Source organism: Convolutriloba macropyga, chromosome 13 (assembly GCF_964194025.1).
Source record: "Convolutriloba macropyga chromosome 13, txConMacr16.3, whole genome shotgun sequence".
Lineage (NCBI taxonomy): Eukaryota > Metazoa > Xenacoelomorpha > Acoela > Convolutidae > Convolutriloba > Convolutriloba macropyga.
This window is the reverse complement of record NC_134480.1, coordinates 22,516,607-22,538,387: the sequence shown is the minus strand read 5'-3', so window position 1 is coordinate 22,538,387 and position 21,781 is coordinate 22,516,607. Positions and strand designations below refer to the sequence as shown.

The window sequence follows — 21,781 nt, the reverse complement described above, 5'->3', positions numbered from 1 at the left end:
AGATATCATTAATAACATTAAGATACAAGTTGTCACAAAGAAAAACAGAAAGGGGCAGAGTTCAAAAGGTCGATCAAAATTTTCAAAACAAAAAGTTTCATTGTCATTAAAACCGTTATCAATCAACTAAAATCATGAAATTTAACTGTTTAAATCTCCAGAGGAAGTCAGTGAGACCTGCCATTATCCAGAGTATGTAATAGCAGTTCAAAATGAAAAATAAGTACACGCTAAACACAAAAGTCAATTTTTTTTGCAAGAAAACTGTTTCGAAGCCATCAAATCATACGTCATCCATTTAAATAAATCTGTACGTACATCCATCTTCGCTTTTTCCAAAAATGTTGCAGCCTGTTATCAGAATGATAATTGGAGCAGCTGACAAAAACAACTTTCAAAATTGGCAAACGTACACAATTAAAAAAAGTATTAACAACTCATGATATCGAAGCGATAACGCCTACAATTAAAGAGAGAAAACCTCTAGAAAGACTTTACTTTCAGTCAATAGAAGGAGGTTTATTTTTTTTAATGAGACTAAGCAACAAGTTGACAGAATACAGAATTTCGAAATAAGTGACAAAACTCAAAAGTAACAAGAGATTTTCTTAAAACAATTATTTTCAAATACATAAGAGCCATTACAAGTCAACTGAAAGCCTTATATAGGTTTAAGTGTTCTATTAAAGGAGGCTAACTGGATTTTAATATTTTGATACTCAGTGATGAGACTGCAAAGAGGACAATAAATTCGGTCAAAACACAAGAATTCGATTAAAAATTAAGAAAAATATGAAAACACTCTCTCTACGATGAATATATCGATCGGCCAAAATTGATTGAGCAAAAAACCCATTCGAGTATATAGTTTCTCTTCCCATTAAAGTGGGTTGGAACAATTGTTAATAATTATTAATTTTAATCAAAATCGCACGTGTGTTTTTAAATAAATCTTGGCTTTTTCAATAAACCAACGTCCATTGTTGTTGGAGTTTAACTATGACAAACTAAATAGAAAATCATCATTAATAAAGCTTTATAAAAAGTGTAAAAGTTTCTTCTGTTGACGCCGATTGGTTCAGAAAAAGCAATCGAGAGCTTCCATCAGCGCAAAAATGATAATATACAGAACAGGGAGCAAATTTTTTATAAATGGTATTATTTTGCCCAAATGAAACTTTTACTAGACTTTGGCGGTCAACAATGAAAAAAGAGAACAAACCTAAGAAAAAAATTAACGAATTTGTTGGTTCGATTGCTTCAGCATGATTTTCAGTCCGCAGTGGTTTTCGATAATTCGCTACAAACTAGTTGAAGTCAAATTTAAGAGTTTTTAAACATTATGCTTAGAATCGTATTTTGTCTTTTTTCGAAATATTTTTTGTTTTTTTATTCGTTTTATTTTTCATCTTCTTTTATTCTTTATTATTCTTATTTTAATGATAGTATTGGCTCATTTACATTGTGTTTTTTCTCGCTGGAATTTTCGCCAGGCGACATCAACACTTGATAAAATGGGTCAGAAATTTACGTGGAATCGATTGAGTTTGATCAGATTCCTGATTCAGATATATAAAACATTTTGGTGTGACTTGCGAAAAGACTTTGTCTCGTCCTCTAAGAAGAAATAAACCCAACCCATGAAATGAAATTGACTCCAATTTTGAATGAATATGTCTAGATTTTAACTAAGGTGCTCGACCGTGGAATCAAAGTCAATATTTACACTTCCCCACTTCCCTTTTCCTTAAGCCAGGCCTCGACTACGGTGTTTGTAGGTTTATAGGATAGAACACAAATTATTCGACGCGACACAACTTGATTATTAATACAGGTGTGAAGATGGTAACCAGGAAGGACAAGAGAAGGAGATGGTAGACAAAACAGAAAGTGAAGATCTTCTACTGCAACCAACGAGTGAGATCGAAGATGACACTTCGAAGGAAGAAGGGAGGCAGACGATCGATGCTGACGATGCTGGGGTTGTGGAACCGAACACAGTTGATGATGTTGGAGATGGTGGTGGTGGGGAGGGTTCCCCTCCTTCGGACCCTGATCTTCCTGGGTCACCTTTGGCTGTTGATGTCTCTTCTGTTCCATTTGTGTCCATCACAGGCTGCTCAGTTGACGAAACAGAGCCAGGAGAACTAGACACAAAACCAGAGTTGGAAAAAGAACCAGAGCCAGAAGCTGAAACAGTGAAAGAATTAGAGCCAGAAGTTGAAACAGTTACGGAACCAGAGCCAGAAGTTGAAACAGTTACGGAACCAGAGCCAGAAGTTGAAACAGTGACGGAACCAGAGCCAGAAGTTGAAACAGTGACGGAACCAGAGCCAGAAGTTGATACAGTGAAAGAATTAGAGCCAGAAGTTGAAACAGTTACGGAACCAGAGCCAGAAGTTGAAACAGTTACGGAACCAGAGCCAGAAGTTGAAACAGTGACGGAACCAGGGCCAGAAGTTGAAACAGTGGAAGAATTAGAGCCAGAAGTTGAAGCAATTACGGAACCAGAGCCAGAAGTTGAAACAGTGGAAGAAATAGAGCCAGAAGTTGAAGTAGTAACGCAACCAGAGCCAGAAGTTGAAACAGTGGAAGAATTAGAGCCAGAAGTTGAAGCAGTAACGGAACCAGAGCTGAAAACAGAAGCCGAAATAGTAAGGGAACAAGAGCTAGAGAAGGAAATTGCGGAGGAAGCAGAGTCGGGGGTTGAAATAACAACCGAACTGGAGCCAAAAGCTGAAATAGCGACAGAACCAGGGGCAACAACAACGGTAGAACCAGAGCTGGAGGCTGAAACTGCCGAGGAAGAAAAACCAGAAGCCGAAACGGTAATGGAACCAGAACCAGAGGTTGAAACTGCCAACGAGGTTGAATCAGAGGCTGAAATTCCGCGGGAGTTGGAACCGGAGGTCGAAACTGAAGCAGCCGAGGACGGAGAGCAAAAAGTTGAAAGAGTGACAGAACCGGAGCCAGAGACAGAAGATGCAAGTGTTAAAGAACGAGAGCCGAAATTTGACACGGAAACTACCGAGGAAGCACCGCCAAAAGAGGTCGAGAATGACACACCAGAAGACAAACCAGTAATTGAGCCAGAGAATGAAATTATGGAGGAAACTGCATCAGAGGTTAAAATAACGAAGGAGCAAGAGCAAAAGACTGAAACAACCTTAGAACTAGAGCCTGGAGCTGAAAATGCGGATGAACTGGAGCTAGAAGCTGAGCGGGCTGAGAAAGAGCAGCCAGGGGTTGAATCGGTTACTGAACCACAGCCAGAAGCGGCAACTGCAAATGAACCAGACCCAGAATCCGAAACAGCGACAGAGCCAGAGCTTGCACCTGAAACGGTGGCTGAACCAGAGCCAGGATCCGGAACAGAGACAGAGCCAGAGCCTGCAGTTGAAACGGTGGCTGAACCAGAGCCAGGATCCGCAGCAGTCATGGAAACGGAGCCAGAGGCTGAAACAGCCGAGGAAGAGCATCCAGAGCCAGAAACGGAAACTGCGATAGAAACGGAGCCAGAATCTGAAACAGCGCCAGAAACGGCGCTTGCAGTTGAAACGGTGACTGAACTAGAGCCTGAAATAAAAACTGCAATAGAACCAGAACCAAAGTCCGAAACGGAGACGGAAGTGGAATTGGAGCCACAGATTCAAACAGCCGAGGAGGAGCAGCCAGAGGCTGAAACTGTTACTGAAACAGAGCCAGGAACGGAAACTGCAACAGAACTAGAACCAGAACCCGAAACGGAGACGGAAATGGAACCAGAGGATGAAACAACCAAGGAAGCAGCGCCAGAGGCTGAAACAGTGACAGAACCAGAGCCAGAAGCTAAAACCGTGACTGAAACAGAGTCAGAAACGGAAACTGCGAAAGAAATAGAAGCAGAACCCGAAACGGTGACGGAAAAGGAACCAGAGGATAAAGCAAACAAGGAAGCAGAGCAAGAGGCAAAAACTGCGATAGAAACAGAGCCAGCACCAGAAACAGTGCCGGAAACGGCACCTGAAGTTGAAATGGTGACCGAACCAGAGCCAGAAGCTGAAAGCGTGACTGAAACAGAGCAAGGAACGGAAACTACCATACAACCTGAGTCCAAAACGGTGACAGAATTGGAGCCAGAAGTTGAAACAGTCGAGGAGCAGCTGTCAGAGGCTGCAATGGGTATTGAAAGAGAGCCAGGAACGGAAACTGCAATAGAAGCAGAGCCAGAGTCCGAAAGAGTGGCGGAAACGGAGACAGAGGCTGAAACAGTGACAACACCAGAGCCAGAAGCTGAAACCGTGACTGAAACAGAGTCAGAAACGGAAACTGCGAAAGAACCAGAGCCAGAATCTGAAACGGTTGCGGAAATGGATCCAGAGGTTGAAACAATCGAGGAAGCAGAGCCAGAAGTTGAAACACTGACAGAACCAGAGCCAGAAGCTGAATCTCCAGGGGAACCGGAGCTTGAGGCTGAAATAGCCGAGGAAGCGGAGCCAGAAGCTGAAGCAGTAGTGGAACGAGAGCCCGACTCTGATCAAATTGACCTGAAACATTCAGATACAGAACCGTCAGATGAGAGGCCCGATGAAAGAAAGGACGATTTTCTTTTCAAGGACGCATCAATTGACGAAGTAGAAGACGAAGTTATCGAGGAGACCAAGAAAAGTGAAATAGAATGTGAGGTTCCTCTGACAGGCGAAGAGAAAGCAAAAGAAATTGACAAGCTGTCGGCTGAAATTGAGACCACTCAGCCTGTCGACGATGAAGATGAAAGTACAGAAAACGATCAAGGTACTGAGCCAGAAGACTCGATTATGGATGTGCATGAAATTGCAGCTCCTGAGAGCGTCGAAAAAACCGAGGACATCCAAGAGAGTCCTGAAACGGGCGAACTTGATCACACAAATGACATTTTGGATGTTGCTCCCGATTCTGAAGAAGTTCTTGAGGGCATTCCGGAACCACATGCTGGCGACGAATGCCAGGAATCCGTGGAGTCCGACAAGATCGACAAGATCTCGGACGATGAAGAGGAACCTGTCACTTCTGCTCTCACCGAAGATGTTCCTACACCATGTGACGCCGATGCTGAAACTGATGATCCACAAGAATCTGCAAAAGTCGAGGAGCTGCCAGTGAGATCCAAAGTGTCTATTTTTGAAGCAGCTGTAAAAGAACAGACTACTACTACTAGCAATGAAGTAACCGTTGTCTACAAGAAAGAAGAATTTAGAAAACTTGAGACTGAAACCCAAGAAGTTGGAGAATCCAGTGACGTTCCGTCATCTAAGGAAAGTATCGAGGGCGTTGAAGGAGAACCTGCTCCTCCCTCTGAGGGTTCTGATAAGGTGGAAGAGTTACCAGTCGGATCTAAAGTGTCCATATTCGAAGCTGCTTGCAAACAGCAATTCGAACCAAAAACGTTTAAGCTTGAGACAAAACTTGTTCAGACCAAGATCGAGGAAACCAGTTTTGAAGTTGTTAAGTCAATCGACGTTGAAAAGAAGCCAGAAACGGATCCAAGCGAAGACGTTACGGAGATCGCTGACGAGACCTCAGAACCCCCAAATATTGACGATGTTGCAAACATCCAGGAATCTGGCGCTATATCAACAACTGAAGACCTTCGACCAGAAACCCCCGATGACTCTGAAAAAGTCGAAGAGTTACCCGTGGGGTCCAAAGTGTCCATATTCGAAGTTGCCAGCCAACCACAAACCAACAAAGACGATCCGAAGAAGCCCGAAAATGAAGGTGAGAAGAAAACGAAGGTTGAAAAACACAAGAAACTAATCTCATTCTGGGAACAAGTTTCGCAAAATGAAGAACCAATCAGCAAAACTGTCACTGTTCAAAAAACAGTCACATCAGTTACTGTAACAAGCACTTCCTCTTCTAAAATTGCCTTTTTTGAAGAACAGCAAACAGGAAAAACGAGAGAAGTTTTCGATGATGCTGTTGAACCGACTGAAGAAATACCCGACGAGTTTTCAAACTTTAAAATTGTAAATATTGATAAAGAATTGCCGAAAGAAACTTCTGAAAACGATGAAAGTCATTTAGATATAGACACGTTGGCCGAAGAGGGGATTATTTCGCCTGTAAAAATTGAAGAAGTAAACACAATGGGAGATGTTGTGATTGTTTACGAAAAACAAGAAGAAACAAAAGCAGACGATGGTGCCACTCACGACGACGAAAATTCTCCCGAAAAAGATCAAAACGAACTCAGTGATGTTGCAAAAGGTGAAACTGAAGAAACTGCAGATGAAATTGATGCTCATGTGAAATTCTTTAGCGGCGTGACTTTAATCGAACCAGTATCAATATGCAGGTCTCCTAGCGCAGAGTCGGCCATAAATGAAGAAAAAGAGAACGTTATTAATTCAGAAAATGGAAATATTGCGGAAGACCCAACTACAAAATTTGAAACATTCGAGGATGACCAGGAACCTGAACCACAAGACAGATCAAGCGAGCCGGTATTTGAAGATGAACCAATGGAATCGGATACTGCTAAAGAAGACATTGAATCAGAAAATAAACCAGATACCGAGTTAGCAGAAGAACAGGCAGCTGAATTAACAGACAGTGAGGCACACACAACTGATTCTATACGTGAATTTGACTCAAAGACGGATATGACAGAAGAAGTAGCAATTGAGCCGCAAAGAGACGAGAAAAAAGAGCTGGAAAAGGAAGCACTTCCGTCAGAATCAGTTGAAATACAGGAATTAAACTCAGATGAAGCCAAACAAGTTCCAGCCGAGGATGAAGAGATGGAAGAACGATCCGCATCCGACACTGCCGAGTTAATTGAGACAGAAAATGAAACTGAACCAGAGAGAGAACCAGCTGATGAACCAACTGCGACAAAAAGAGAAGAGATAGTGGTGGAGGAGCCAGAGGTACTTCAGTCAGAATCAGCTGAAATAGAGGAATTGGAATCTGTTGATGTCAAAGAAAACCCGACTGGGGACGAAGATACGGAAAAAGATACCGAAACAATCGCAGCTGATTGTGTTGAGACAAAAGAGGAAACTGAACCAAAGACCGAATTGGCAGAAGAAGAAAAAACAGAAGAGGCGGCAACAGAAAAGGCACTAAAAAAAGAGACAGAAGTACATCTGTCAGAACCAACCGAAATAGAAGAAATTGGATCAGATGAAGTCAAAGAGGTTCCGCTGGAGAATGATGAAATGGAAAAAGAAATCGAAGCAGACACGGCTGAGTTTGTAGAGACAAAAGCAGAAATTGAACCAGAGACAGACCTAACAGAGGCAGAACCAACAGAAGTTACAACAGTCGAGACAGTAGAACAAAAGCCAGAACTAGCTTCGTCAGAACCCATTGAAGCAGAAGAATCCAAATCAGACACAGCCGAAGATATTGCAGCTGAGGTTGATGAAGCGGAAAAAGAAATCGAAGCAGATACGACTCAGATTGTGGAGAAAAAAGCTGAAATTGAACCAAAGTCGGAACTAACAGAGGAAGAACTAGAGGTTACAACAGACGAGACAGTAGAACAAGAGCCAGAAGTAGTCCCGTCAGAACCAACTGAAGCAGAAGAATCCAAATCAGACACAGCCGAAGATGCTGCAGCTGAGGTTGACAAAGTGAAAGAAGAAATCGAAGCCGATACGGCTCAGGTTGCAGAGTCAAAAGCAGACATTGAACCAGAGACAGACCTAACAGAGGAAGAACCAACAGAAGTTACAACAGTCGAGACAGTAGAACAAAAGCCAGAACTAGCTTCGTCAGAACCCATTGAAGCAGAAGAATCCAAATCACACACATCCGAAGATATTGCAGCTGAGGTTGATGAAGCAGAAAAAGAAATCGAAGCAGATACGACTCAGATTTTGGAGGCAAAAGCTGAAATTGAACCAAAGACGGAACTAACAGAGGAAGAACCAGAGGTTACAACAGACGAGACAGTACAACAAGAGCCTGAGGTAATTCCATCTGAACCAACTGAAGCAGAAGAGTCCAAATCAGACACTGCCGAAGATGCTGCATCTGAGGTTGATGAAGTGAATGAAGAAATCGAAGCAGATACGGGTGAATTGGTAGAGACAAAAGCAGAAACTGAACCGGAGATTGAACTAACAGAGGAAGAACCAACAGAGGATACAACAGCCCAGTTAGTAAAACAAGAGCCAGAACTAGTTCCGTCGGAACCAACTGAAGCTGAAGAATCCAAATCAGACACAGCCGATGATGCGGCAGCTGAGGTTGACCAAGTGGAAGAAGAAATCGAAACAGATACGGCTGAGTTGGTAGAGACAAAAGCAGAAACTGAACTGGAGGTTGAACTAACTGAGGAAGAACCAACAGTGGTCGCAACAGACCAGACAGCAGGCCAAGAGCCAGAAGTAATTCCATCAGAACCAACTGAAGCAGACGAATCTAAATCAGACACAGCCGAAGATCTAGCAGCTGATGTTGTTGAAGCGGGTAAAGATGTCGAAGCGGCGACGGCTGATTTTGTACAGACAAAAGCACAAATTGAACCGGTGATTGAACGAACAGGAGAAGAAGCAACAGAGGTAAAAACAGACGGCACAGCAGAACAAGAGCCTGAAGTGGTTCCGTCAGAACCATTTGAAGCGGAAGAAATCAAAACGGACACAGCCAAAGATATTGCAGCTGCGGTTGATGAAGAGGGAAAAAATTTGGAAGCAGATTTGGCTGATTTCGTAGAAACAAAAGCAGAAATTGATCCGGAGATTGAACAAACAGGGGAGGAAGCAAGAGAGGTAATAACAGACGACACAGCAGAACAAGAGCCTGAAGTGGTTCCGTCAGAACCATCTGAATCAGAAGAAATCAAAACGGACACAGCCAAAGATGTGGCAGCTGATATTGATGAAGCGGGAAAAGATTTCGATGCAGAGACTGCTGATTTTGTAGAGTCAAAAGCAGAGCTTGAACCGGAGATTGAACTAACAGAGGAAGAACCAACACAGGTTACAACAGGCGAGACAAAAGAACCAGAGCCAGTAGTAATTCCGTCAGAAACAACGGAATCAGAAGAATGCAAATTAAACACAGCCGAAGATGTTGCAGCAGTGGTTGATGAAGAGGTAAAAAATTTCGAAGCAGATACGGCTGATTTTGTAGAGACAAAAGCAGAAACTGAACCGGAGATTGAACTAACAGAGGAAGAACAAACAGAGGTTACAACAGACCAGACAGTAGAAGAAGAGCCGGAAGTAATTCCATCAGAATCAACTGAAGCAGACGAATCCAAATCAGACACAGCCGAAGTTCTAGCAGTTGAGTTTGATGAAGCTGGAAAAGATGTCGAAGCAGAGGCGGCTGATTTCGTAGAGACAAAAGCAGAAATTGAGCTGGAGATTGAACAAACAGGGGAAGAAGCAACAGAGGTAACAACAGACAACACAGCAGAACAAGAGCCTGAAGTGGTTCCGTCAGAACCATCTGAAGTGGACGAAATCAAAGCAGACACAGCCGAAGATGTGGCCGCTGAGGTTGATGATGAAGAAGAAGAAATTGAAACAGATACGGCTAAGTTTATGGAGACAAAAGCAGAAACTGAACCGGAGATTGAACTAACAGAGGAAGAACCAACAATGGTCACAACAATCGAGACAGCAGAACAAGAGCCGGAAGTAGTTCCATCAGAACCAACTGAAGCAGAAACATCCACATCAGACACAGCCGAGGTTGTTGCAGATGAGGTTGATGAAGCGGGAAAGGATGTCGAAGCGGAGACGGCTGATTTTGTACAGACAAAAGCAGAAATTGAACTTGAGATTGAACTAACAGAGGAAGAACCAACGGAGGATACAACAGCCAAGTTAGTAAAACAAGAGCCAAAAATAGTTGCGTCGGAACCAACTGAAGCTGAAGAATCCAAATCAGACACAGCCGATGATGCTGCAGCTGAGGTTGACCAAGTGGAAGAAGAAATCGAAGCAGATACGGCTGAATTTGTAGAGACAAAAGCAGAAATTGAACCGGAGACTGACATAGCAGAGGAAAAACCAACAGAGTTTACAACAGATGAAACTGTAGAACAGGAGCCAGAGGTAACTCCGACAGAACCAACTGAAACAAATGAATCCAAATCAGTCAAAACTGAAGTTGTTGCAACTGATGTTGATGAAGTGGAAAAACAAATCGAAGAGGATACGGCTGAGTTTATAGAAACAAAAACAGAAGTTGAACCGGAGACCGACCTAACAGAGGAAGACCCAACAAAAGCCACAACAGAACAGACATTAGAACAAGAGCCGGAAGCAGTTCCGTCAGAACCAACTGCAGCAGAAGATTCCAAATCAGAGACCGCCGAAGATGCTGCAGCTGAGGTTGACGAAGTGAATGAAGAAATCGAAGTAGATACAGCTGAATTGGTAGAGACAAAAGCAGAACCTGAACCGGAGGTTGAACTAACAGAGGAAGAACCAACAGAGTTTACAACAGATGAAACTGTAGAACAGGAGCCAGAAGTAACTCCGTCAGAACCAACTGAAACAAATGAATCCAAATCAGACACAGCCGAAGATCTAGCAATTGAGGTCGTTGAAGCGGGCAAAGTAGTTCAAGCAGAGACTGCTGTTTTTGTAGAGTTTGAACGGGAACTTGAAATAACAGAGAAGGAAACAACAGAGGTTATAACGGAGGAGAGAATAGTACAAGAGCCAGAAGGGGTTACGTCAGAACCTACTGAAGCTGAAGCATCCAAATCAGACACAGCCAAAGGTGTTGCAGCTGAGGTTGATGAAGCGGGAAAAGACGTCGAAGCAGAGACGGCTGATTTTGTAGATAGAAAAGCAGAAATTGAACCGAAGATTGAACAAACAGGGGAAGAAGCAACAGAGGTTACAACAGCCCAGACTGTGAAACAAGAGCCAGAAGTAGTTCCGTCTGAACCAACTGAAGCAGAAGCATCCAAATCAGACACAGCCGAATTTGTTGCAGCTGAGGTTGATGAAGCGGGAAAAGATGTGGAAGCAGAGACGGCTGATTTCGTAGAGACAAATGCAGAAATTGAACCAGAGACAGAACTAACAGAGGAAGAACCGAAAGAGGTTACAACCGGTGAGACAGAAGTAATTCAATCAGAATTAACTGAAGCAGACGAATCCGAATCAGACACAGCCGAAGATGCGGCAGCTGAAAATGACAAACTGGTAGAAAGTGAAGCTGATGCGACTGAGTTTGTAGAGACGAAAGCAGAAATTGAACCGGAGACTGCCCTAACAGAGGGAGAACCAACAGAGGTTACAACAGTCGAAGCAGTAGAACAGGAGTCAGAAGTTCTTCTGCCAAAAACAACTCAAGCAGAAGAAAGTCAATCACACACAGCCGAAAGTGCTGCGGCTGATGTTGATGAAGTGGAAGAAGAAATCGAAGCAGATAGGGCTGAATTTGTAGAGACAAAATCAGAAATTGAACCGGAGACTGACCTAGCAGAGGAAAAACTAACAGAGTTTACAACAGATGAGACTGTAGAACAGGAGCCCGAGGTAATTTCGTCAGAACTAATTGAAGCAGATGAACACAAATCAGTCAAAACCGAAGATGTTGCAACTGATGTTGATGAAAGGGAAAAACAAATCGAAAAGGATGCGGCTGAGTTTGTAGAAACCAAAACAGAAGTTGAACCGGAGATTGAACTAACAGAGGACGAACCATCAGAGGTTACAACAGATGAGACTGTAGAACAAGAGCCAGAGGTAACTCCGTCAGAACCAACTGAAACAAATGAATCCAAATCAGTCAAAACCGAAGTTGTTGCAACTGATGTTGATGAAGTGGAAAAACAAATCGAAGAGGATACGGCTGAGTTTGTAGAAACAAAAACAGAAGTTGAACCGGAGACTGACCTAACAGAGGAAGACCCAACAAAAGCCACAACAGAACAGACATTAGAACAAGAGCCGGAAGTAGTTCCGTCAGAACCAACTGCAGCAGAAGATTCCAAATCAGAGACCGCCGAAGATGCTGCAGCTGAGGTTGACGAAGTGAATGAAGAAATCGAAGCAGATACAGCTGAATTGGTAGAGACAAAAGCAGAACCTGAACCGGAGGTTGAACTAACAGAGGAAGAACCAACAGAGGATACAACAGCCCTGTTAGTAAAACAAGAGCCAGAACTAGCTCCGTCGCAACCAACTAAAGCTGAAGAATCCCAATCAGACACAGCCGATGATGCTGCAGCTGAGGTTGACCAAGTGGAAGAAGAAATCGTAGCAGATACGGCTGAATTTGTAGAGACAAAAGCAGAAATTGAACCGGAGACTGACCTAGCAGAGGAAAAATCAACAGAGTTTGCCACTGATGAAACTGTAGAACAGGAGCCAGAGGTAACTCCGTCAGAACCAACTGAAACAAATGAATCCAAATCAGTCAAAACCGAAGTTTTTGCAACTGATGTTGATGAAGTGGAAAAACAAATCGAAGAGGATACAGCTGAGTTTGTAGAAACAAAAACAGAAGTTGAACCGGAGACCGACCTAACAGAAGAAGACCCAACAAAAGCCACAACAGAACAGACATTAGAACAAGAGCCGGAAGCAGTTCCATCAGAACCAACTGCAGCAGAAGAGTCCAAATCAGACACCGCCGAAGATGCTGCAGCTGAGGTTGACGAAGTGAATGAAGAAATCGAAGCAGTTACGGCTGAATTGGTAGAGACAAAAGCAGAAACTGAACCGGAGATTGAACTAACAGAGGAAGAACCAACAGAGGATACAACAGCCCAGTTAGTAAAACAAGACCCAGAACTAGTTCCGTCGGAACCAACTGAAGCTGAAGAATCCAAATCAGACACAGCCGATGATGCTGCAGCTGAGGTTGACCAAGTGGAAGAAGAAATCGAAGCAGATACGGCTGAATTTGTGGTGACAAAAGCAGAAATTGAACCGGAGAGTGACCTAGCAGAGGAAAAACCTACAGAAGTTGCAACAGTCGAGACAGTAGAACAAAAGCCAGAACTAGCTTCGTCAGAACCCATTGAAGCAGAAGAATCCAAATCACACACATCCGAAGATATTGCAGCTGAGGTTGATGAAGCAGAAAAAGAAATCGAAGCAGATACGACTCAGATTGTGGAGAAAAAAGCTGAAATTGAACCAAAGTCGGAACTAACAGAGGAAGAACTAGAGGTTACAACAGACGAGACAGTAGAACAAGAGCCAGAAGTAGTCCCGTCAGAACCAACTGAAGCAGAAGAATCCAAATCAGACACAGCCGAAGATGCTGCAGCTGAGGTTGACAAAGTGAAAGAAGAAATCGAAGCCGATACGGCTCAGGTTGCAGAGTCAAAAGCCGAAATTGAACCGGAGACTGACCTAACAGAAGAAGACCCAACAAAAGCCACAACAGAACAGACATTAGAACAAGAGCCGGAAGCAGTTCCGTCAGAACCAACTGCATCAGAAGAGTCCAAATCAGAGACCGCCGAAGATGCTACAGCTGAGGTTGACGAAGTGAATGAAGAAATCGAAGCAGTTACGGCTGAATTGGTAGAGACAAAAGCAGAAACTGAACCGCAGATTGAACTAACAGAGGAAGAACCAACAGAGGATACAACAGCCCAGTTAGTAAAACAAGACCCAGAACTAGTTCCGTCGGAACCAAATGAAGCTGAAGAATCCAAATCAGACACAGCCGATGATGCTGCAGCTGAGGTTGACCAAGTGGAAGAAGAAATCGAAGCAGATAGGGCTGAATTTGTAGAGACAAAAGCAGAAATTGAACCGGAGACTGACCTAGCAGAGGAAAAACCAACAGAGTTTACAACAGATGAGACTGTAGAACAGGAGCCCGAGGTAATTTCGTCAGAACCAAATGAAGCAGATGAATTCAAATCAGTCAAAACCGAAGATCTTGCAACTGATGTTGATGAAAGGGAAATGCAAATGGAAACGGACGTGGCTGAGTTTGTAGAAACAAAAACAGAAGATGAACCGGAGACCGACCTTACAGAGGAAGACCCAACAAAAGCCACAACAGAACAGACATTAGAACAAGAGCCGGAAGCAGTTCCGTCAGAACCAACTGCAGCAGAAGAGTCCAAATCAGACACCGCCGAAGAAGCTGCAGCTGAGGTTGACGAAGTGAAAGACAAAATCGAAGCAGATACGGCTGAGTTGGTGGAGACAAAAGCAGAAACTGAACCGGAGATTGAATTAACAGAGGAAGAACCAACAGAGAATACAACAGCCCAGTTAGTGAAACAAGAGCCAGAACTAGTTCCGTCGGAACCAACCGAAGCAGAAGAATCCAAATCAGACACAACCGAAGATGCTGCAGCTGAGGTTGACAACGTGAAAGACAAAATCGAAGCCAGTATGGCTGAATTTTTAGAGACAAAAGCAGCAGCTAAAACGGAGATTGAACTAACAGAGGAAGAACCAACAGAGGTTAAAACAAACCAGACAGTAGAACAAAAGTCAGATGTAGTTCCGTCAGGACCCGCTGAAGCAGAAGAATCCAAATCAGGCACAGCCGAAGATGCTGCAGCTGAGGTTGACCAAGTGGAAGAAGAAATCGAAGCAGATACGGCTGAATTTGTAGAGACAAAAGCCGAAATTGAACCGGAGACTGACCTAACAGGGGAACAACCAACAGAGTTTAGAACAGATAAGACTGTAGAACAGGAGCCGGTGGTAATTTCGTCAGAAGCAACTGAGGCAGATGAATCCAAATCAGTCAAAACCGAAGATGTTGCAACTGATGTTGATGAAGTGGAAAAACAAATCGAAGAGGATACGGCTGAGTTTGTAGAAACAAAAACAGAAGTTGAACCGGAGGAGACCGCCGAAGATGCTGCAGCTGAGGTTGACGAAGTGAATGAAGAAATCGAAGCAGATACGGCTGAATTTGTAGAGACAAAAGCCGAAATTGAACCGGAGATTGAACTAACAGAGGCAGAACCAACAGAGGATACAACAGCCCAGTTAGTAAAACAAGAGCCAGAACTAGTTCCGTCGGAACCAACTGAAGCTGAAGAATCCAAATCAGAAACAGCCGATTATGCTGCAGCTGAGGTTGACCAAGTGGAAGAAGAAATCGAAGCAGATACGGCTGAATTTGTAGAGACAAAAGCCGAAATTGAACCGGAGACTGACCTAACAGAGGAACACCCAACAAAAGCCACAACAGAACAGACATTAGAACAAGAGCCGGAAGTAGTTCCGTCAGAACCAACTGCAGCAGAAGAGTCCAAATCAGAGACCGCCGAAGATGCTGCAGCTGAGGTTGACGAAGTGAATGAAGAAATCGAAGCAGATACGGCTGAATTGGTAGAGACAAAAGCAGAAACTGAACCGGAGATTGAACAAACAGAGGAAGAACCAACAGAGGATACAACAGCCCAGTTAGTAAAACAGGAGCCAGAACTAGTTCCGTCGGAACCAACTGAAGCTGAAGAATCCAAATCAGACACAGCCGATGATGCTGCAGCTGAGGTTGACCAAGTGGAAGAAGAAATCGAAGCAGATACGGCTGAATTTGTAGAGACAAAAGCCGAAATTGAACCGGAAACTGACCCAACAGGGGAACAACCAACAGAGTTTAGAACAGATAAGACTGTAGAACAGAAGCCGGTGGTAATTTCTTCAGAAACAACTGAAGCAGATGAATCCAAATCAGTCAAAACCGAAGATGTTGCAACTGATGTTGATGAAGTGGAAAAACAAATCGAAGAGGATACGGCTGAGTTTGTAGAAACAAAAACAGAAGTTGAACCGGAGACTGACCTAACAGAGGAAGACCCAACAAAAGCCACAACAGAACAGACATTAGAACAAGAGCCGGAAGTAGTTCCGTCAGAACCAACTTCAGCAGAAGAGTCCAAATCAGAGACCGCCGAAGATGCTGCAGCTGAGGTTGACGAAGTGAATGAAGAAATCGAAGCAGATACGGCTGATTTGGTAGAGACAAAAGCAGAAACTGAACCGGAGATTGAACTAACAGTGGCAGAACCAACAGAGGATACAACAGCCCAGTTAGTAAAACAAGAGCCAGAACTAGTTCCGTCGGAACCAACTGAAGCTGAAGAATCCAAATCAGACACAGCCGATTATGCTGCAGCTGAGGTTGACCAAGTGGAAGAAGAGATCGAAGCAGATACGGCTGAATTTGTAGAGACAAAAGCCGAAATTGAACCGCAGACTGACCTAACAGAGGAAGACCCAACAAAAGCCACAACAGAACAGACATTAGAACAAGAGCCGGAAGCAGTTCCGTCAGAACCAACTGCAGCAGAAGAGTCCAAATCAGAGACCGCCGAAGATGCTGCAGCTGAGGTTGACGAAGTAAATGAAGAAATTGAAGCAGATACGGCTGAATTGGTAGAGACAAAAGCAGAAACTGAACCGGAGATTGAACTTACAGAGGAAGACCCAACAAAAGCCACAACAGAACAGACATTAGAACAAGAGCCGGAAGCAGTTCCGTCAGAACCAACTGCAGCAGAAGAGTCCAAATCAGAGACCGCCGAAGACGCTGCAGCTGAGGTTGACGAAGTAAATGAAGAAATTGAAGCAGATACGGCTGAATTGGTAGAGACAAAAGCAGAAACTGAACCGGAGATTGAACTTACAGAGGAAGAACCAACAGAGGTTAGAACAGACGAGACAGTAGAAAAAGAGCCAGAAGTAATTCCATCAGAACCAACTGAAGCAGAGGAATCCAAATCAGAAACAGCCGACGAATATGCAGCTGAAGTTGATCAGGCCGAAAAAGAAATCAAAGCAGATACGGTTGAGTTGGTAGATACAAAAGCAGAAATTGAACTGGAGACGGAACTAATAGAAGAAGAACCAACTGAGGTTACAACAGAAGAGACCGTAGAACAAAAGCCTGAAGTATTTCCATCAAAACCAGCAGCAAAGGACGAAATCAAATCAGACGAAGCCGAAGATGTTGCGGCTGAGGTTGATGAAGCGGAAAAAGAAATCGAAGCAGATACGGCTGAGTTGATTGAGACAAATGCCGAAATTGTTCAGGAGACGGAACTAGCAGAGGAAGAACCAACAGAGGTTTCAACAGAAGAGACAGTAGAACAAGAGCCAGAAGTAATTCCATCTGAATCTACTGAAATAAAAGAATCCAAATCAGATACAGACGATGATGTTGCAGCTGAGGTTGATGAAGTGGAAAAAGAGGTCGCGGCTGAGTTTGTACCGACAAAAGCAGAAACTCAGCCACAGTTAGAATTAGCAGAGGAAAAACCAACTGAGGCGACAACAGAAGACGTTGTACAACAGAATGCAGAGTCAACTTTAACCGATGCAACTGAAGTTTTAGAAGCGGCGGTTCCGGTTGAGACTGAAAGTTCAGAAGAAATAATACGGCTGGAAAGTGTTGAAGACTTTTTAGCCAAAAAAGAAGTTGAGCCAGAATCGGAAGAGTTTGATGAGCAGAGAGAGGAAACTGTAGAAAAACAGGTTCCCGCTACAGTGCCTCTGAAATCAGACCAAGTTTCTCCGAACAAGCTTATGGATTCCGAGGAGAAAGCTGAACCAGTTGGAACCTCTACAGTTGAGGAATATGTTGTCACTGAAACTATATCAAAAACTGTTGAAACCGCAGTGACTGCTGACTTCTCATTGGATGTGAATGATGTTGAGGAGACAATCACTATCACCGAAAAGCATATGTACGAGTCACAATTGAGCGAATTTACTCTCAGCCCTGATGAAGATGAAGAGAAGGAGTCGCCTCTATCGGAACACGAACGACAAACCAGTCTTTTTGACGATGCTAACGAACCTTTATCAGCCATGATCGAGAGGGAACTGGACCTAAGGCAGGAATCTTGCAGCCCTGATGATCAACTTACGGAACCCATAAAGGTAAGTGAGTTTGTTTCAGAGCAGGTTAGGGTCGCCGAGACGTTTGATGCGGAGACATACGAGGAGTTGCGAGGACCTCCGGCTGACATCGATTCGGACGCCTCGACTGTCGTTGACGACGAACAAATTGAAGCCGCGGAGGAAAACGACGTCGTGGAATCGGCTCCTGAAGATCGAAAGACGCCCGTTCAAGAACCCGACGCTGTTCCTAATGGTTATACCGGCAGTCCAAGTAAACGTCGGGGTGATTTTTCATCAGATGAAGGCGAATGTGTTATACAATCTAAAGCCGACTTCGCAAATTCTATACGTGGAATCCCCGAATCAAGCGGGTTCTTCAGCGACAATGAACACTATTTCTCTGATGTTCCGACAACCCAAAATAGAGCTATCTACTCAAACAGTGCCAGCTACGTGCAATCTGATACGGAAGGCTTTACACAACGAGGTCGCGCTTTGAACAAACAAAATCAACGACCGAACGTAAGATCTATATCCAGTTACGGAATTCTGGAGACGTACGCAAGGGCAATCAGCCCGCGCCCGTATTGCCGAGACCTTCAGATTTTCCCTCAAAACAGAAATGGAAATGGCAAACCAGTGGGAAGCACTGCAACATTGAGAGCTCGACAAACTTCACCCGTATCAGCTTCGGGAAGATCATCAAGTATTCGAGACGAAATTGACCGGAACAGGGCCGAGTTTTATGCCTCGACTTATTTCAGACCACCCAAGTACAGCTGGAGCAGACCTTACGATTACGAGGAGAAATCCAGATCAAGTCCCAAAATGAACAGATTCAACATTTCCGACTCTCCAAATAAATCGCTTCCTAAAAACGCAAAACTTACAATTATGAAATTCGAGCATCAACCGGAACCCGAAATGAACGGATACGAGGAAAAGAATGAACACGAAGAACCCATCGTTGTCGAAACCCAGGCTGAAACCCAAATGGAACCCAAAACACCAACGATGTTGATGAAAAGTCATTCTGAAAGTTACGACTCACCGAAACCAGTCCAGACCGCAACTTTGCCGGCTACTGTAACTCCAACACCTGTAACGGAAGCACCCATTTCAGAAATTCAACCTGCTAAGACCCAAACTGTACAAATCGAACAAGAACCAATTGACGCGACGCTTCCCAGAAGGGGTCGAGGGAAAAGCAAGAAAAACGATGTAAAAACTAAAGGAAAGAAAGACAAAAAACCAAAGGAAAAATCCCGATCAAGGTCTCGATCGATTGTGAACGCAGTTCGGAATTTAATTGGGTGCTCGGCACGTCCCGACGACTGAACAAAAAAAACTAGTTTTTACAATTTCGGCAGCAATTTGTGGCAATTAACGCTTCTTTTATATCAAAAACGGCAAAAATTATTGCGTTTCTATTTTATCTCTGGAACTTCTGTGGTTCACGTGTTGTTTATTTACACACCGTCACTTAACTTTACTTTCAAATGGTGCAGTGATTTCTTTTTCAATGTTTAGAGTGGAATTTCTTTTTCCTTTTTAAATCAGAGACTTTGTTTTTGGAGCTTTACAATTTGAGCCTAAATATTAAAACTATTCTAAAATTATTCTAAATAGTTTATTTGTGAACACAAATGCATGAGAAGCTAATAATAACGTTATTTAAAAATTATGTAATATAAAATATTAATAATTAATCATAATTGTTATTGCTGAATTGGTGCACAAAATCTTTTGTAAATACAAGCAAACAAACAAAATCACAGTTTTCATTCCAAATTTCATACTTTAATTTTGAATTATTCATGTAAATTGAGAATATTTTGTAATTACTCTTTTGTATCAACTTGGATCAGTTTAACTCCCAGTTAATCTGGAATTTGTTCGTGCAATGTCAGAAAAACTCCTGAGAAGTTATCATTAACTTAGCAACTATCAAATACACACTAAATAAAGTTACGGTAAATTTAACTTAACGGAGATAAGGTAAACCGTTGATAAGGTAAAGTTAAGGTAAAGTTTAGATAAATTTTCCCTAACTTTGCCGTAACTTACCTTAATGGTTTACCCTGACTTACCCTCATTTTAAGGTAAATTTCTGGCTTGGTTAAGACAAAGTTAATTGAATTTTTAAGGTAACGTTGAGATAATTAATTAAGGTAATTTTTGGGGCAAGTCAGAGTAAAATTTAAAGTTTTTTAAGATAGTGAGGCCTTAGCTTCTCAGGTAAAGTTCAGGTAAAGTTAGGGTTAGTTAAGATGAGTATTTTAACGTAAAATTACCTTAACTTTATTTAGTGTGTAATACATTCCCTGGCTGAGGATTTGCAAGACATTTAATGCAAGAGAAAAAATTACAAGAAATTACAAGAAAAGAAATTAGTCGCGTCTTACACGACAAAAACATCAAACTTATCAGGTAGTTGACATAAAACTGCATTATAAGGTCTTACATGTCGAAAGTCTGCCGAATGAAAGCTATTTCTTATGGTGTACGAAATCATAATTTTATGTTTTTAGTTTATGCATCGGAAATCATTAACGGCATTTTAAAAAATCACCCTATCATTCATAAATTAACATTGCCTTTTTTTTAAGTTGCCTGATTTTTCTCAATCAGAATTTGAAAGGAACTTGCCATTTTTGATTCCAACTGACAAGATCTCGCACAACTGAAAAAATTGATAAGAGCTCCTATATGATCTTAAAATGTAAAAGTGCCGGAATCATTAGTTACTTCAAATTGTTAGTTTACATCAAGAAAAAAGCTTTACTAGTAGAGGCTTGCAATTTTAATATCTGGTTATAAGAAAATCATACATTCCTATATGACTCTGCATAATTGCAAGGAAACTGCTGTGCTCAGTCAAAAACTTTGAATATAGTTCGACAAAAGTTGTTATAGTTTTTCTACTTTTTTATATTAACACGTCTGTCAACTGCAGTTTGTCCGGTGAAAATAAAATAAATAATAGCAACCACAAGATTATGCTGTCTTCGAGAAAACAGAGGCAAACTTTCTGGTCATTAATGTCGGACCTTCCAACGTCAATTATATTTGCATACAATGAGATGAATTTTTTGTTGATTGTGTTGGGTTCTAAAACATCTGATCAAATTGATAATTTAATTGGGTAACGGAAACTTTTTAGAGTGCTTCAGGTTGAAAAACCTGATTATTGAACGGGACATAAAAAGTTATTGTTTTCCAGTAATTTTTTAGACTTATTTGCGACACAGTGACATACGTGAACTTAACAAATTTTTCATCCGCCAGTTGTGCCAAGACCTCAACCATACATATAATTTTAAAGCTGAGAGAAAAAACTTTAAAAAAATTAAATTTTGAAAAATTGAGAGAACGATTCAACTTTCTTTCGAAAAGTGTTAATTATTTCTATTTCAATTAAGATGAGACAAAAAACTGTCGCAAATGATTTTGGACAGGATTTAATTAATACCACTTAATACATAATAGAAACAAAATACAATAATACTACCTGCGAAAAACACGGGGCAATGAAATAGACAGGTAATTTAAGTAACTTTTAAGAAGACGGAAAATTATTTTTCAGCAATATTACTGCTTACTGATTGATTATAATGATTCCATCACAGCACGAGCGTTTTTGTTCCGCTTTTGTTCGACTCCTTTTTAATAATTACATAGTGAAGCTAAAGAATTGAAGAGCTGGTGATAACATTTGTACTTTTGGCTTCAATGAACAAAGAATTTTTCGTGCAGAGCTGTAGGAAAACCGAGTTAACCTAACAAAATGTCTTTAAAAATATATTTTTTAATCTCATTAAAAAGCTCTGAGCGTAGTATTGATTTATAGAAAGGAGAGATGTTTTTCTCTTTATGTGAAATCTGAACTTATATATTTATTTTTCTCTGAAAAAGAAAATGTTGAAGAGAGAAATTGTTTTTGGTTTAACGAGATTATTTTGCATTATCTTTGAGAATATATTTTAATAATAATCAAAATGATA

The 21,781-nt window shown here is 42.1% G+C and overlaps 1 protein-coding gene across 12 annotated transcripts in view; it reads left to right on the top strand.

Moving 5' to 3' along the window:
- Positions 1-19,621, top strand: part of LOC142351995 (uncharacterized) — a 100,320-nt gene extending 80,699 nt beyond the window's left edge. For all 12 annotated transcript variants that reach the window (XM_075404299.1, XM_075404294.1, XM_075404304.1 and 9 more), the window contains one exon: positions 1,835-19,621. In XM_075404299.1, coding sequence (XP_075260414.1) covers positions 1,835-19,115 — 17,281 coding nt within the window. In that variant the 3' untranslated portion in view covers positions 19,116-19,621. The remainder of the gene's footprint in view (positions 1-1,834) is intronic.
- The last annotated feature ends 2,160 nt before the right edge of the window (positions 19,622-21,781 follow it).